This window comes from Meriones unguiculatus, chromosome 8 (genome assembly GCF_030254825.1).
Source record: "Meriones unguiculatus strain TT.TT164.6M chromosome 8, Bangor_MerUng_6.1, whole genome shotgun sequence".
NCBI classification, from domain to species: Eukaryota; Metazoa; Chordata; class Mammalia; order Rodentia; family Muridae; genus Meriones; species Meriones unguiculatus.
In genome coordinates this window covers 61,597,291-61,615,334 of record NC_083356.1, presented here as the reverse complement: position 1 = coordinate 61,615,334, position 18,044 = coordinate 61,597,291, and the positions used below count along the sequence as shown (strand labels likewise).

General features: G+C 41.9%; 1 protein-coding gene across 45 annotated transcripts in view; it reads left to right on the top strand.

Annotated features, from left to right (window-relative positions):
* Positions 1-15,798, top strand: part of Rims2 (regulating synaptic membrane exocytosis 2) — a 522,675-nt gene extending 506,877 nt beyond the window's left edge. For all 45 annotated transcript variants that reach the window (XM_060389550.1, XM_060389547.1, XM_060389526.1 and 42 more), the window contains 5 exons: positions 6,556-6,697; positions 10,699-10,811; positions 11,104-11,205; positions 12,396-12,535; positions 12,976-15,798. In XM_060389550.1, coding sequence (XP_060245533.1) covers positions 6,556-6,697; positions 10,699-10,811; positions 11,104-11,205; positions 12,396-12,535; positions 12,976-13,194 — 716 coding nt within the window. In that variant the 3' untranslated portion in view covers positions 13,195-15,798. The remainder of the gene's footprint in view (positions 1-6,555; positions 6,698-10,698; positions 10,812-11,103; positions 11,206-12,395; positions 12,536-12,975) is intronic.
* The last annotated feature ends 2,246 nt before the right edge of the window (positions 15,799-18,044 follow it).

The window sequence follows — 18,044 nt, the reverse complement described above, 5'->3', positions numbered from 1 at the left end:
TATTAATATTCATAGGCCTTCACAAAGAGAGAGGATGCTCTGGCCTCTGTGTGGTCATTCTTTCTTTGAAAGGCCAGGGCCTTTCCACTGTGGTGCTGACTCCACAGTTCTTACAATGTGGCTGGACTCTGTGACTGTAAGGGCATCATCCCTGAAGTCCCCCCCTGTTGGTTGGATGGATGTAAAGGAACACGCCCAGAGATTGTAGTGAGCATAGGGAGTAACCACTTCTAACACATTTCTACTCTGTTTTAAGTGTGAGTTGTCACCGCACTCATGAGGCCAAAGATTAGTGAACTCCCAGTGACACTGACAGTTTTTCGGGTTTCATGAGTGAACAAGAGTGTATGAGTGATCAGAATCCCAAAACTATTTATAAACCTATTACTTTAAGCTTATTTCAACCCAAAGTGGCCACGATTGCTGCGAGAGGTAGTTCTGTCAATGAAGTTGGAGAAGTTAGCAGAATACCATAGAACACAAGTCTCAACTTGAAATTACTAATGATTTTTTATGTAAATATCAGCAAATGAAAAGCAAATAGCTACTGAAGGCCCCAGGTGTCTCATTCTCACAATAAGGACACACACAAACGCATAGTAATACAGATCCCAAAATTACTTCATAAATATATTAATCATTTGAGAACTTCTTGTTTATTGCTTTAAAATTTTTATTGATTTATTAAGTTTTATTTTACAAGCATTGGTGTTTTGCATGTATGAATGTCTGTGTGAGGCTATCAGATCCCCTGGAATTGGGAGTTACAGACAGATGTGAGCTGTCATGTGGGTCCTAGAAATTGAACCCAGGTTCAATTGAGCACTGGAAGAGCAGCCAGTGCTCTTAACCATTTCTCTAGTCTCATATTTAAAAAACCTTTATTGTGTAATACAGGTGGCTTCTCTATATTATACTCACTTTGAAAAGGAGTAATTCTGGATAAGAAATTGTCTCACTAACTTAAAGCACATGAGTTGTGGTCTACACTAAAAAAGTTAAGACTATTCTAGTTTTCCAGCCTATCCTAAAACTTGTTTCTATTGATGGCAAGAAAACCATGAAGCCAGAATAATTCTGACTACATTGATGAGATTTCCTACATATAAGTAAAGCATGGTAATGTGTGTGCATCTAGGGTTTAAATGATATCACCATGAAATTTAGCTTGGTGTCACAGGTCAAGCCTTGTCTCAGGCAGGGCAGTAAGATGGCCTCCAGGAGAGTAGCAGTGAGGCTCTTTTGCCGTCTGTTGTCCAGGCACTTGAAGACTTTTCTGATATAGGGGAAACTGACACTTTGGGCTTTTAATCAAGTGGCTTTCTTTGAATACAAGGAACGCCAAGTAAATGAGACATGAGAGTAAGCAGAGCAGGATGATGAGGATGCCTCCTGTTGAGCTGCCTTCTGCCTGTGGTATTTGGCAATTGAAGAACTTGATTTTACCTGTAGGCATCATCCCCAATTGCCTGAAATACAGTACACCCAAGTGAGTAGCTTAAGGTCCCAGCCACAACCCAACGTGGGCTTTAGTTCAAGGACTTACTGCCGGTGTGTTGTTTAATATGCTATGCATATGTATCTGTGCATGTGGATAGTGTTCACTTTTAAAAAGCACACCTAACAATTGCTAACAATTTTGATTGTCTACCCCACAATCATAATGAAATCTCTTCATGTATGTTCCATTTAAAAATGTATCTGAGAAAGGAATCATAACGTGCTGCTGTAACAGTTAGCTCCCAAACCAACACATACTTAACCAGCTCTCAAGCCCATCACGGGATGACTGTGTGGAGCGCCCAGAGATGTGAGCACTGGCCGAGCTCTTGCCTGGAGGCCTTCCGGGGGCACTCAGACTGGTGGCAGAATCCAGTTCCTTGCAGGTATAAGGCTGCTTTTCAGCCAGGACTCACTCCCGGCAGCTGCTGGCAGCTGTGATGCCTTTTACACATGCCCCTTTCCATCTTCAATCCAGCAAAGGTACGAATCATTGTTGTGATTCTGCTCTCTCTGATGTCCTCTTCTGGAGCCAGCCAGAGAAAATGTTCTTCTTCTAAAGGCCTGCAACGGTCACACCTGCCCATTCAGCTCATCTCCCTGCCTTTAAACAACTAATTAGCTTACCTTAGTCAATTAGCAAAATTCCACTGCCAGGTAGAGTGACATGATCAACAGGACCTGCACAGAATACTGCCAGCCTCGTTTGCACTCACTCTCACAGACTTTCACTGTTACATGGATTCAGCCTTTAGACTGCATAGCAATCTAAACAGGACACACCATTTGGAACATTGCACATGAATCACCATACTGTGTTATATTTAAGTTAAATTGGATTTATTATGAGTGTGACATAAAGATTTTTATGGTACTGAAAATTTATAAATGTTTCAGGTCATGGAATATATAAAATGACAAGATTTAAGGACTACTATAAATAGTCATTTAGCTAGGAACTTTTAATTCTGTGACAGTGGGTTACATACCTCCTCAGTGTAGGCTGTTAATCATGTATACTTTGAAGAGACAATAGATGTCAGGCCTCATGTGCTCCCCTCTCCCTGGCCTTTTCATACTCTGGTCCAGACTCAGAGAGGCTCTGTGACTTAGAGGTGCATACAACCACCCAGTTAGTGGCCAAGACTCGGCAGAATGCCGACCCTCTTCCCCATCTGGAACTTAGAGCCCTGCCTTGGCTGAAGCCCTTCCAAGCTCTGTAAATGTTCATTTACCTTAACCCTCACCAGCACCCTGCTGATTGTGTTACTGTCTCAAAGTCTGAAAACATAGCCCCAAGGCGTGACATGCTCAGTGCTGTACAAATTGTTAAGCGTAGAGAAGCAATTTGACACCAGGGCCGACTGGTTTGAAGCTCCGATTCTTCCTAGTCCACCATTCTCCTTCTCAAGGGGCTTCTTGGTATCATCTCACAGCCAACTGCACAAATGCCCAGGCAGTTAACTATTTTCTAACAGGAAATTAATGAATAGCCGAGTCTGACACCTGCGTACGTATTCTACTCCTGTCACTTGCTGTGTGGCTGTAGGGAACCTTGTGGTGAGCTGGGCCCTCTGACGCTTTGTGTGTTAAGAGTGGGGATTTTCAAAATTATGAAGAGGATATGTGAATAAAGCTATTGCAGATAAGAGGATTGCATTCCTCCCCTGGTTTTTGAATGTTGTTATTCTTAGCCAAGTGGTGTCTGGTTCTCATCACCCACTAACAGCATATTCTGAAGTCATTATTGTTTGATAGTATCAGATTAAATAGAAAACAATAGACTTTGGAATTGCTGAGGCTGTGTCCCAAGGTCTTCATGAACCTTGGTTCCTTCCTAGGCCACACGCCATTTCCCTGTATGTATCTAGATCCTCATCCCACGTCTCAGAGCCACTGAAACATGTCACAGGTGGTGACAGTTGTTCACTTGGGGCAGTGCTAAAGATATGAATATTAAAGCGGGAACTCAGCCGTCACACAGACTTACTCCTATCCATCTCGTGTTCTGTTCATTTCTGAGGGGGAAAACAGACTACTTTGTGATGTAGCTATTTGGAGATCACTCTGAAATAAAACATTAGGGACTGGGAAGGTGGGTCACAGGGTAAAGGGCTTGCTACACAAGAGTGAGAACTAGAATTTGGATCCTCGGCATGGAGAAACATCGTAAATGTCAGGGAAGGCACGGATCTGCCTGCAATTATATGCTACATGTAATTAGAGCTTCATGATGGCTAATCGTCAGCTGAGAGGCTCTGTCTCAGTGAGGAAGATGGAATGCAGCAGAGGAAGACTACCTAGATTAGCCTCAGGCTGCCACATGTATGCGCAACTACACACGTGTCCATACATATGCAAACATGCACATACATGCCTGCACCACACAGACACACATACAGGTGGTATAACATTATATTGATGAATAGATCAGTCAACTCTGACACCTGATCTTTTTTAAAATACTCTCTTAATGCATGTGTATATTTGTTTTGTCTTTCTATACCATCTAAAGATAAATTGCAGATAATAGATGATTTTGCATCCAAATGTTTAACACATATCTCCTAATAGTAAGGAAATTATAATATGTATCATAATCCACCTAAAAGTTTACCAGCTTCTTCATCTCACCTAATATTCAATCTGTATTCAAATTTTCCCTACTTGTCCTAAAATTACCTAGATAGGACTTTGTTAAAAATGAGTTATTTCACTTTGGTTTTACTAACAAGGCAAAGTCCATACACCCAAGGCCACTGTCTTGATTATATCTTCCTCCTGTCTTTTTTAATTTATTTTTATTAATTACAGTTTATTCACTTGTAGCTCCCTCTGTAGCTCCCTCCCTCCTCCCCTCCTAATCCCACCCTCCCTCCTTCCCCACTCATGCCCCTCTCTAAGTCCACTGATAGGGGACTTCTCTCTTCTCTCTGATACTAGTCTATCAGGTCCCATCAGGAGTGGCTGCATTGTCTTCCTATGTAGCCTGGTGAGGCTGCTCCCCCCTCAGGGGGAGGTACTCAAAGAGCAGGTCAATCAGTTCATGTCAGAGACAGTCCCTGTCCCCATTACTGTGGAACCCACTTAGAGACTGAACTGCATGGGCTACATGTGTTCCTTGCTGTCTTTTAAGTTAGCAGGTTACCTTACCTGGTTTGCTTGTTTTCATGGTGTTACCTTGTTAGGAGACTGGGCCAATTGTCTTGAATAAAATCCCACAACTGGGTTTTGTCTAGCTTCATCATATGTGCATGTTATGTGTCTTGTTACCTTCTGTATTTTTCAAAAACTGGAAGACTCGATTAGAAACAGATTATACATTTTTGTCCAGAACAACTTGATAGGTGATTCTGTATGCTTTATATCAAGAGGGGTATAAGGTATCCCCATTTTTCAGTTACCAATGACTTAATTAAGATAGTGGTGGTTCCATCTTCCATGTTGAAGGATCCTTTTCTTCCCTTAACAATTAGAATTAATTGTGGACTGATTTGTTTGGTTCATACATCTTTTTCATGGTGTAACTTTTCATGGTAGCCTCCACTGGTGAGCCCTGCTGAAGTCACTTATTCCACTGGAAGCTTTTTTAAGGTTATTTCTAGTCAAGTGTTTCAAAGTGCAACAAATATGAGAAGGTTGGTGAAAAGAATCGCATCCTGTCAATAGACCAACATTCTTCTACGATAAAGAACTTTTCCTGCATTGGTACAGGAAACCTTACGTTTTCTTACCATTGATCAGTATAACATGTTTGCTACTCATCCAAAACAGCATCTTTTGATTAGCTGGAGATCAGTTATAATGTGTATTTGTGTCTACTCTAAAGCATTTTAATATGTACCAAAGCTGGAAATGAGAAATGAGTGAAATTTAAAGCAGTGTTTCAAAGCAGAAGCTTGGTGAAAGATTCTCATCACATCAGTAGCACCAACAGCGTTTAAAAGAACTTGTAGTACCATCTGCTGAAAGAGCATGTCCTATGGCTGTTTATCTCCAAATGCTAATGGCGTTGATATAGTCAGTGTGAAGAAAAATGTAAGCCTACCAAGAAGCAAATGAATAGACCTTCAAAATTCCAACAAGCTGGGCTCTTCGAGATGTGGGCTCTTCACGCACACCCCGCTTCCCACCACTCCTCCACATGCTCTGTGTGGCCCTTCCTTTTCTCCACATGGTCACTCCCGGTTTTGCTCTTTTGTCTGTGCAGTGTCTCTTGCCCAAGACACAGTGTTCTTTTTCTGTAGTCCCAGTTGGCCCATTTTTCAAGCCCAGCTCAAATCCTACTCCCTCCCTGAAGCTCAGGTCTCTCCAGACAGCGTGGCTTTGCTCTGGCATGTGCGCAGTTGGCTGCCTCAGCTCTGGTCCCTTGGTGGCCCTCTGTGGTAAGCTTCACTAGGTGCAAACACATTGGAGCTCACTGTCCAAGGCCAAGAACTTAAACAATCCTTCACTTATACTTCAGGAACTTTTACATTACACAATCGACTGGAAGTTATCAACAGATGGAAACTGGTCGTCAAGTAGGGCTATCCCTTTTGTATAGCTTTCTTTCTTTTTCATATCCACTGCCCTAAAAATCTTTTGTAGGAGGTAAAGCTAAAAATTGAGTATCCCTCAGCATCTGGTTCTTTGTAAGTAATACAAAGGCCTGTTTCTTTCATTAAGACTAAAGGAATGGGCGGGGGCGGGGGTGGGGGCATAGGTATGAATTAATTTTACATTCGAATTACAATGAAAAACCAAATGAAGAGGTATAAGTTGATCTGATAAAGTATTACAGTAAAAGCAAGCTTATTTTTTTATTCTTGGATTGAAACTTTTTGTTTCCTGTGTGAATGGTTTGAACACTCAAGTGGAAATAAATGGTGGAACTTCGTGCTGCTCACTCAGGAGACCTTGTTTCAGAAGGTTTAAAATCCCTTTTTGTGTAGCATTGAGAACTCTGCCCCTGTGCAGTTGTTCACATTGGCAGTCTCTGGGTTCTGGCTGTCCTGTCCTGTAAAAAGGCAGTGGTGACAAAACTGTGATGCCTTTGAATTTCTGTCTCTGCAGAAGCGGGAGGTAAAAAGTTAAGGAGCACTGTTCAGAGAAGCACGGAAACCGGGCTGGCAGTGGAGATGAGGAACTGGATGACGCGGCAGGCCAGCCGGGAATCCACGGATGGCAGCATGAACAGCTACAGCTCAGAGGGAAAGTGAGTGGGGCCCCAACCATGCAGACTCCCCTCTTTCTGCTCACACAAGAGCTAACTCTGGGACTCACAGTCCATTTCCATCCTCTCTGGCTGATTCCTGTGAATTTGTTTCACCCTCCACTGAGCTGTTGGCATGTCTGGCATTTTATTTTGAATGAAATAACTCGGAGGAGATAAAGTGCTTCACCTCTATGACAAGATGCTAAGGTGTGGCTCTCAACCTACAAATAAAATAGTTTATCCTAGCTTGAAATAATAACCAAAACCACAGGGATATGTACCAGGTGGGCAGTATTGGTTTCTGAAATCTCTGATCTGGGGCTGGAGAGATGGCTCAGAGGTTCAGCGCACCGATTGCAGCTTTTCCAAGAATGTGTTTGATCCCCAGTTCCCACATAGTGGCTCACAGCTGTAACTACAGTTCTAGATGAGATGCTGTCTGCTGGCTTCCACAGGCTCTGCCTGCACATGGTGGAGAGACAAGTGCATGGGGAAAAAAGAACACCCAATCACAGAAGAATTTAAAAATAGTTTTAATGTAAAAAATCTTTGATATGTTGAAGAGATGCTATTGAAAATTTTAGAATTCTTATTTATATTTGGTTTTATACACTGAAAGTTATATAATTTAATGACGTGAAACAACAGCCGAAGGCAATAGCAACAAAAAGCTGGTAAACCTTTTTCTCTGTATAGCTTTACTTTGAACACTACCGTGAGACACTTGGAAAGGTTTATGAGCATGGGATAGGCCTATCTCAAACAGTGTACTTAGGGAAAGGGTCTCAGGAGAGGAAAGTGACCTGGGCACAACCTGCCATTGTCACGGAAGTGTGCCATGTTCAGACACTGTGGCCAGCTTACAGGTGCCAGACTGCCAGGACTTCCGGCTTACCGTTAATCACATAAGCTAATGACATTTTGTCCAACATGATTATATAAGTAAAGGAGAGGAACAGAATTGTGCGGTTTTTAAATAGGGCTCTATAAACAGGTGGACTTTGTGAGACTTGAGGTGAAGAGGAAAAAAACCTAGATTTGCTGATCTTCAAGGAAGTTCAAAGGAGTGAAAGGCAGGCATGCAGTGCCTCAGGGCAGCGTAATAAAGAAATGTGTTCTTTTTGAAGGAAGAGTGAAGATAAATGTGCTCTGAGTCTTTGTGAATCGTTGCCTGGACTGTAAAAGTATTTACCTCATGGTTCCCACATACAAGTTTATGATCTTATTATGAAGCTGCTGGGGATATAAAAATGTTTCAAGTATGACTTCCATTTCAGATGTTTACCATCTTATTGAAGAAATGCCGTGAACACTCATAAATTCATTCAACAAATATTACTTCTTAGTGTTCAGACAGTGTGCTGTGAGTTGGAAGTGTAAATCACGCAAGCGAATCAAATCAGAACTTAAGATAGTGGGCTTCAGAATCATGGGAACCAAGTTAGCAAGGGGAGATCAAGGTTCTTTTCTTTGTTTCTGGAGCTTTAGTTTTTGGGTAAATCACATACCATTCCTAACATGAAGGATTGTCGTCAGTACTCTAGGCTTGGCCTTAAGAACTGAAGGTTGAGCACCAAACAAAAGCAAAACCCACCTCCATCCAGGCCAAAAGACAAGATAGACTTCATAAAAAATTAAATTTATAAGGAAACTAACAAACGTATGGTAAATTGGGTAACATAAGTGCTGAGGATAAAATAAGGCAAGGAAAATAAATGAGAGAGGTTCAACTAAATATCTCTTAAGACCTTATTTCAGTACTTTTCATCTCTTCTATGCATAGGCCATCTCTGAAGAAATGAATCCACTTACTTCCTTAGATTTTTGTTTTAATTTTTATTACCCTTAATTTTATTGCTGTGTGTACACGTGTGAGAGAAAGAGAGAGAAAGACAGAGAGAGAGAGGAATGAGAATGTCATGCTGTGGCATGTATGTGCAGATCAGAGAACAAGTTGCTGGAGTCCATTCTCATCTTTGGCCATGTAACCCCTGGAGATTGAACTTGAACCTTCAGGCTTGCTGGCAAGAGCCTTTACCCACTGAGCCATCCTGTTGGTTCTCTTTCTTAGAGTTTATGAAGAGCTTACATGATGAATGCATTTCAGCTGTGTTTGGGCCACAATATCCAAACTATTATCAAACATAGTAACAATGACTTTAAAAATAAATGAGAGGATGAGGGTAGGATTTCCCATAAGGGAGGCAAACAGCATGTGTAACTGTGCCCCAAAAGCAGCTGTGTTTGAGGAAGGACATTCCAAGCTGAAGCAGAGCTGAGCACTATACAGAGAGTTTGCCTCCAGCAGTGGGCTGTGGCCTGTGTAAGGAAGGGACAGTGTAATGAGGGACAAGGGTGTGGGGTGAGGGTGAATGAGTTTGTATGTTTTATAACATATAAGATTTTACTCTAACATGAGTGGAGTGGCTTTAACTTCATCAAATCACTCTGACTGCTGATGGGTACAAGAGGAAAGCCATTCCGTAGGTGTTAAGGTATTGCAGCAGAAACATAATGGTGACTTGGTCCAGAATGGTAACGTTAGTGAGCTCACATTGTCCATCTTTTTTGACACTAGACCATTGGATATGTGATAAGATACATGATGGCTATGTAGCTGAAACAAACAAAAAAAAATGTTTTCCCAAAATTTAGAGGCTGAAAATTCAAGATGAAGATATTAATGGATTTGGATTACAAGAAGTTCTCTTTCTTGCTCCTGGGCATCTTACATCTCCTGCAGCCTTTTCCTCCATTTTCCAAGTGTTCTTTTGCTGCCTCGTTCATTGATGTTATCCCTACCCCACAACGCCTTGTGACTTAATGTAACCTTCATTGATGTACATCTGTGCTGTGGAACATTTTAAACACAGGCACGCTGTGGGTTAGGACTTCCACATGACAGATGAAAGATGAGTGCACAGCTGAGCAATTGAAAGACAGTGTTTGAAAGATAGCATTTTCTGAAGTGTGTGTTTGTGTGTGTGTGTGTGTCTGTCTGCCTATCTTTGGTGAGGAGATTTCAGTTTGTCAGTTTGGGACAGGTTAACTTTCAGATGCTCAATAGATATCTTATTAGCCAACTAAGCTGTTGGAATGAAAGCATAGCCTAGGGCACAAGGCTAACCCAGGGATGCTCTGTGCCAGCCAGTATTTCACAGACGCCACTAAGTGGGGTGAAATTTCCGGGGAACTCAAACACATGGAAAAATAAGAGGTAAAAGATGGAGTTTGGGTGTTTTGTGACACAACTGGCAGAGAGAAAGACATAATGGCAAGAGAGAGAGGGATCCCAGAGTCTCCAGGAAGTGATATAGAAAAATTTTTCAGGGAATAGGGGCAGGTTAATTGTGCTCATCTGCTCACTTCCATGAGGACAGAACAATGACCACAGAATTTACTACTGAAGTCATTGGCTGACTTTTGAGTAGAGAAATTTGGGGATTTTGAAACAAGCATTTGATTAGAGTTCTAAAAGAAAAAATAAAAAAGAGGGGGAATGAAGCACCCCTGCAAGGGTGCAGGGAAAGAAGTGGGGTGTGGGCTGCAGGAAGAGTGTAGTCAGAGGGGCTGTGTTTTCTTTTCTAAGATGACATGGCAGTATGGTTGCATGCCGATGGGAATGATCCAGAAGTGGTTTCACCTGTAAAAAGAAAAATAATAGACGTTATCTAAGAGCATTAAACATGACAAAGCATGCTTTGGAATAAGTGCTCAGTGTGGACTGAGCATGCATGACAGAAATGATCTCTCCTGCCCCCTCTCCCCTAGACCAAGCAAGGGAAGAATGAGCAGAAGCCTGCTTGGTGTGGCAGGTGTGTGGGAGGCTGTAGAACATAAGCTGGACTGAGAATTATGGGAGGTGGTGTGGGATTGGTGGAGTCCAATAAATGTCAGTGGCGTCTTAGCCCCACCACACCAGTGAGGCCAGCAGGGAACTCAAGCTTGCTTGAAAGCAAAGAAGGTTGAAGATTTAATCACATATGTCATTTTGCCTTCAGTCTGATTTTCCCTGGTGTCCGCCTGGCCTCTGACAGCCAGTTCAGCGATTTCCTTGATGGCCTGGGCCCTGCTCAGCTGGTGGGACGCCAGACACTGGCTACTCCTGCGATGGGTAAGAATTTCTGTCTCATGTTTTCATTTTTGTCCTTTAGACTATTGAAAATAACATTTCCCCCAATTTCATGCTATTTTTAACAGGATTACTAGCAAGAATGAAGAGTCCTAGATTTTAACAGTAGATGTTCTTAGTGTTTTCTTTTGTAATGTCTGGTCATTTTTAAAGGAAGGCATCACTGAAAACATTGACATCTTAGAGAATGTGTCTTGGGACTTAATACATCTAGGGAATGTCTTTGGCACAAGCATTTTTCCTAACTCTTATTGTCTTCGCTGTGTGCCACCAGGTGACATTCAAGTGGGAATGATGGACAAAAAGGGACAGTTGGAGGTAGAAATCATTCGGGCTCGCGGCCTTGTTGTAAAACCAGGTTCCAAGACACTGCCAGGTAAAACAGAAGATATTTTTCTGCTCTTTCTCGTGGTCTGTGTTGTTTCGATATAAAGGTTATCTTTCTTTGCTGAAATCTTTTTAATCAGGGTGGGGTGGATAACTCCATGGTCGTGCTGCTCGGGGATGGAAGCAGTTTGCATGTGAGCCAGGGGCCTGGAAGGGAGCATGCATACTTGAGACCTCCATCTCTGACTTAGCCGCGTTATTACGGTTTGTGCACTAGCAGTGTGTCTTCCAGTTAGCTGTGGTTTTATGTCATCCTTAAGTTCACCTGGACCTTCAGTATTTTTCTTAGTCCTCCTTCAAGTTCAGGAATTAGAAGAAAAATAGATTAAATCTATCCCGCTCCATAAGCCTGTGAGTGCTGGCTGCTCTAAGGTGACTGTTCATTCCTGCAGTATGTAGGCGGCTCTGCCATCACTTGATGCCACGTGTCTCAGCGGGAAGCATCCTTCTAATCCAAGTAGTTTGGCTCAGACTCTAACTGTGTTGTGCAGTGATCAGTAGATCCAGTACATCAAGCTGTGAATTCTTAAAATATCCCTATCCCCAGCACCTGTACTGACTTAAGATTTTGCATTTCTCTCTCGAGTCCTCAATCCTTGAAGGAGTTTTGTAATAAAGTGTGTGTTACTGACTGCATCACTTTGGAATTGTACTGTAGTTGACTCCTTCACCGTATTAACAGCATGTGACATGTGGGAATAATGGTTTTCATAAAGTGTCTGTCATATAAGGTTGTAGTCATAGAATGTCTGGTGAGCTCCTTCTCAGCTACTTTGGAACTTACTTACACCATCACCAGTTAATAAATGTCTTTGCATGATAAATGAGCTATACGAGTGGGTGAATAAAATAGCCTCATTTCTCACATTTAATGAGATCAAAATTTTGGTAATTTAAGGACTAAGACATTGCTCTTGAATCTTGTTAGTGACTGGAAGCATTGTACCTTATTTCATTCAACATTTAATCTATACACAAAGATGTGGGGGAAAGACCCTCAAAGGCTATGTCAGCATACTTAATCAGAATGGCTGACAAGTGTCCACTGTGGTGTTGAGTAGAAGGCAGGCCAGTGGCTAGAGCGCCACTAGCCCTTCAGTGACAATGAAGTTATTCTTGTCCCCATGAAGTGGGCATTTCTTAGCCATGGTCATTACTTGCTCTGTTTTCTCTCCCAAGCACCGTATGTCAAGGTGTATCTTTTAGACAATGGAGTCTGCATAGCCAAAAAGAAAACCAAGGTGGCAAGAAAGACGCTGGAGCCCCTGTATCAGCAGCTCTTATCTTTTGAAGAGAGCCCCCAGGGAAAGGTGTTACAGGTGCGTACTCACTGCTGACCTGTGACTTAGGAAAGGACTTTCGTGAGGCCAGACCTTAGGTAGCCTGTCTCTTCTGTTGAATTCTTTTCTGTTCCTCACAGCTGAGAGTCTCTGTAAGCAAAGCAGTGGCCAGTGCTGGAAAGCTGTGCTGGTTGCTGTTCCCCTTATAGGAGAATTTGCCGTAGACTTTGCCGTAGCTGGGTTATACACCAGCTCAGTTTCCCCGTGTGGCTTCAGACCATAACAGTAATGTGCAGTTTTCCCAATATAACCTGGCTTCTGGGAGGTAAAGGCAATATTGCCATTAATCAGACACTGCTACTTACCTTGACCCTTGGGCGCAGCATATCCGCTGAACTTGTTCTTCTGTTTTAGTTATGGCTTGCTCATCTGCTGTGATACGCATATCTATATTAATGTTACTTATATTTTGCCAACAGATCATTGTCTGGGGAGACTATGGTCGCATGGATCACAAATCCTTTATGGGAGTGGCCCAGATACTCTTAGACGAACTGGAACTATCCAACATGGTGATTGGATGGTTCAAACTCTTCCCTCCTTCCTCCCTAGTAGATCCAACCTTGGCGCCTCTGACAAGAAGGGCTTCCCAGTCTTCTCTGGAAAGCTCTACCGGACCTTCTTACTCTCGCTCATAGCAACTATAAAACTGTTGTCACAACAACCAGCGATACAAAAACAGAAGAAAATGCACAGGTTGAAACCCCTGGTAACCCTGCATGCTTGATGTTGCGTCTTCGGAGCCCACGTCTAGGGATACAAAGTGATCCTGTGTTCTCAGAGGAAGTCCTGCACATTGTGCCCTAGCAGAGGCCCTCAGGTGACAGAGCAGAGCTGTGAAGAACTGTCAGGTTTAGAGGTCAGTGACGCTCGAGTTTTGGTCCAATCTGAAGCCATGGATTAATCTCAAAGAATCAGTCAGCCCTTTTCAATGGCACCTTTATATTTTTATCGGTTTTCTTCATTTATCTGACCCCCAAGCCCTGTTATGCCACAGAAATGGAGCTCTACAGCCACTAAGCCACACTACAGGCCACGGATCAAAGTCCTAGGAAGCATCAGGTGAAAAGCAAGAGACCAAAGAAGTGGTTGGGAGCAGGGTCGGCCACGGCTCCTGGAGGGGCTGCAGCAGCAGGGAGAAGGGTAGATTGGGCTGCTCCAGGAGGCATGCCACTCACTAAGGCCAAGATGTGTCGGACTCACAAAATCAAAATTCTGTGACTGCACTGTACTGAATGAAATTAAAGAAACTTTTTCTGCATGGACACAGATTAGCTGAATATTTAAATTATTTTCTCGGGGCTGCAACTTGCAAAAAAAAAAAAAAAAGAATAAAAATCAGCCATTTTCAACAATTTATATTATTTTTAAAAATAAATTTCACTAGTGCATGGTTTTAAAATGGGAGAGAATGCAACAGGGTGATACAAAGACACACCATGTTTATTCTTTAATCATAGTCTGTGTTTTGGCAGACATTACAAAGAAAAATACTTTCTAGAAGATACTTAAAATTCTCTTTATGTGACAATAAGTATAATATATTCAATTTATTTCCATGTTAAATATACAGATCTTATGAAGTTCAATATGTGCAAATTTTTCACATCTTCCTCTTTTCTCTCTCATTTTTCTTCTCCCACTTTTAACCGTTTCTTTCCTTTCTCCCTTCCTGAGTGAACCTTCTACTAAAACACAAGTCTTTGACCTGACCCTCTTATAGCCCATATTTGATTCAGAGCCACCGATGCATCTGAATTTATGGATTTCTCAAATTTGTTCGAGAGCTTTCTTTATTTCAAGCATGTTGAAATGATTTTGCAACATGACTTGGGACACAAAGCAAGTCAGCACGTATTTGACAAAGAAGATATTTGAACATTTGCAGTTTCTTGTACAGTGCATGGTAATTTTTTTCACCTTAAAAATTCAGTTTACAGGAAAATCCTAAAATCATGTGGCATTGTAATGTCTAACAAATTTGTTTTTAGCACCAGCATTATTCATACAGGGGGTTAAGTATTATTTGTAGGTCTTAGGTTTTGTTTGTTTGTTTTTTAATTCGTTAAAGCAGTTTCTTTAGCTGATTTCCATTTACTATGTGAATAGAAACACTGCTAAATATGTGGAGCCCTGAAACACAGGGCTGTTTATTAATTCATTTTTCTGTAGTAAAACTCAATTTTTCACAAATTATATTTCTAAAGAAATATAGTAAACATAAATTTGCAACAATTTTAAAGCTCCAATTTTTAGGTGACTCGAGGAAAGTCAATATGCCTCTTAATAGCTATTTGATGCCATCACCAAAAGTCTACATGCAAATCCCTCAAGTCAAAACCCCACCTTTGGTTTGCGGGCAGTTCCTCCCATTGGGTGGTGCTGCAAGGTCCAATTTCTCTCAAGGTCCCTAATCACAGGAAATGTCACTGGTCAAGGTAGTAAACCATCTTTCTGTTTCTTACATGTGCTTTGATTATAATCCTCAAAGATTGGTTTTAACTTCCTGCAATAATTTTTTAAATCCATCTACATCACATTTGTTTAAATGGAGGCCATGCACAAAAAATATATATTTTTTTCTTTGTTTCTCTTTTTTTATTCAGTGCTGACCATTGAAAACTGTCATGCTTGATATGGTGCAAAAGTTAAAATGAGTTACCACTCAAAATGCCTTCTCTTTATGTGGTGCAAAATGAACTACACTGAGATTGTGTCTTGATTTTCTGAGACCAATGGTGGACCCAGGTGAAGGTGTGTAAAGAAGGAACACAATTTTATTGAAGTAATTTAGACACCTGTGTACCAGCAGCAGTTTGGTTTGATAGACCGATAGTGTCTATGCTGTCCCTTAGAATAGACGTTTACCGTTTTCCTGACACTAAAATGCAGTCACGTAATCTTTTCTGCATATTCCTATACAAATTATTTCTAATTTTAATAAGAAGGACATGACTGTGGAATATTTGTACATACTTGTCATTATGCAGTATTTATTTAACAGTTGGTGTACTTTTTTTTTAATTTTCACATGTCTGCACCTCAACTTGTGGTTAAGTCGTGTAAATAGTACTATGCCAGTGACCGTTGCTGCCCTGTACATAGAATGTTTTCAAGTAAAGGGAATTCCAGTGGGGAAAATGGGGGGGAGGGCAGATTAGTCCTGTACCAAACACTGACTGCTGTAAATCACATTCATTCTGGTGATGGTATTTAACACTTTAAATAAAACATTTTCTTTACATGTGTTGTTCATGGTGCTTTTTTTGTTGTTTTTTTTGTTTGTTTGTTTTTTGTTTTGTTTTCCTTCTCACTTTTTTTCTTTATTAATTACACTTTATTCACTTTGTATCCCCCCCTGTGGTTCTCTCCCTCCTCCCGTCCCAATCCTTCCTTTCCTCCACCCTCTGCAGGCTGCACAGATGTAGCCCATGGCAGTTCAGTATCCAAGTAGGTTCCACTGTAATAGGAACAGAAACTGTCTATGACATGAACTGATTGGCCTGATCTTTAATTACCTCCCCCTGGGGAGGAAGCAGCATTACCAGGCCACAGAAGAAGACAATGCAGCCATTCCTGAGGAAACCTAATTGACTAGGATCAGAAGGAAGGAAAAGAAGACCTCCCCTATCAGTGGACTTGGGGGGGGGGCATTCATGGTGCTTTCTAAGATGTCTTAACTTATGTTCCTATGGCAGCCTCCATTCATCCAGTGAACTGGCTTGTTTGTCATTTCCAGGGGACAGTGCCTCTACCCACCTTCCTTATGACATGAATGGGTTTCCAGTTTTACCACATTGCTGTTAGTAAGATGTAGCTATCAAGTCTGCTCTTATCATTAAGAGTTGCTATAGGTGTTTTCCAGTGAAATGACTCAGCAGCTTGTAGATTGTAGATTGTATGAACAGATTAGATGAGATTTCAGAGTCTGCCCTGAGGATAACTGACAGCAGGGCCACTGTTTCTTAGTCACTGTTCTGTTGCTGTGAAAAGACACCATGACCAAGGCAACTTATAGAAGGAAGCTTTTAATTAGAAGCTTGCTTACAGTTTCAGAGCTTTAGTCCGTTGTCACCCAGGGTGGGGATCTCGGTGGCATGCACGCAGTAGCTGAGCAGGAATCTGATCCGTAGGCAGAGAGAAGAGCAAGACGTGCTTGGCCTAATGCGAGCTTCTGAAACCTCAAAGCCTCTTCCCAGTAGCACATCTCCTCCAACAAGGCCTCACCTCCTAATTCTTCCCACTAACTGGGGACTAAGCATTCAAAACTATAAGCCTGTGGGGGCCTTCTCATTCAAGCCGCCAGTCTAAGTGTGGTGGCCCCTGGGACAAGATGGCAAACCAACTTATTGTACTGATGCATTTCTACTGCAAACCCTATCCAGCTTTGGGAGGGGCAGGGAGTTATTTCCAGTTGCACAGACACATGTGGGAGCTTGACCTAACAATCTGTTCAAAGACTGGCTTGTGCTGCATGAGTGTAAGCGGGTGAGACAGTTGCCACATCCTTCTGAGGGACTTCTTCAGACCCCAAACGAGAGCCCCAGAAGACTTTCCACTGGGTTTTCCACAGGCTTTGAAGTCAAGTGCTAGTTGAGATTCATATTCATGATAGTATTTCTGTCTCTATTCTTGATCATAACCATTTCCTCTATTACCAATGACTCTCCCAGCTCTCCACCTATCCAATACTGCTTTTCACTATTCAAAGTTCACCTCCTACCCTAGGAAGATGTTCTTCTTGCTATCTGGGAGCTCCTTTTATAAAGTCCTCAGAGTTCCTTATATGTTCTCTTCTGGAGCCTTCACTGTTCTCAAAACTCATCAGTCTTGCTTCCTTTTGCAACTCCAGGAAAAGTTCCAAACTAAATTCTTGTAGCATGATTGCCATTGATGGTAAGGCCTTTGCATAAACAGGAATCTGAAGCCAAGGTTCCACAACCAACAACAAAGGTCATGATGGTCACTCTTGCCTAGGCTAAGAAGTCAGTCACCAAGGATAATCTTCACCCCTCAGTACACTTGAAAATCATGTGCTCTTCATGTTTGCCCCCACTGGGTTGTCTTGTGAGGCCCTGTCTGTCTAGTATTTATGAATGACAGAGCTAGAGAGCACGTATCCACTTCCGTTTTGTGAGATGTTTATTGAATAATAGTATGGGAGATGAAGGTTTGCCAGTGACTGGACAGCTGCCCTCTTAGAACAGCCAGCAAGCACATAATGATGGAACGAACAAAAACCGTGCCACCCAAACTCTGTCACATTCTGTGTGACACACTCAAAGCACTTGTGACCACTGGCATTCAGATCCTCTTGGTGGAAGTAGAGAGATGACCCACTACTCTTCTGTCATTAAATCAAAATTTTGACCGGCAGGCAAGATTTTACATCGTGGGGGCACACACGATTCTTGTTTTTGTCTGTGGTTTCTCCAGTGTTAAGAACAATGTTTGCATATATACATTTAATAAATGTCTAACAAACTAA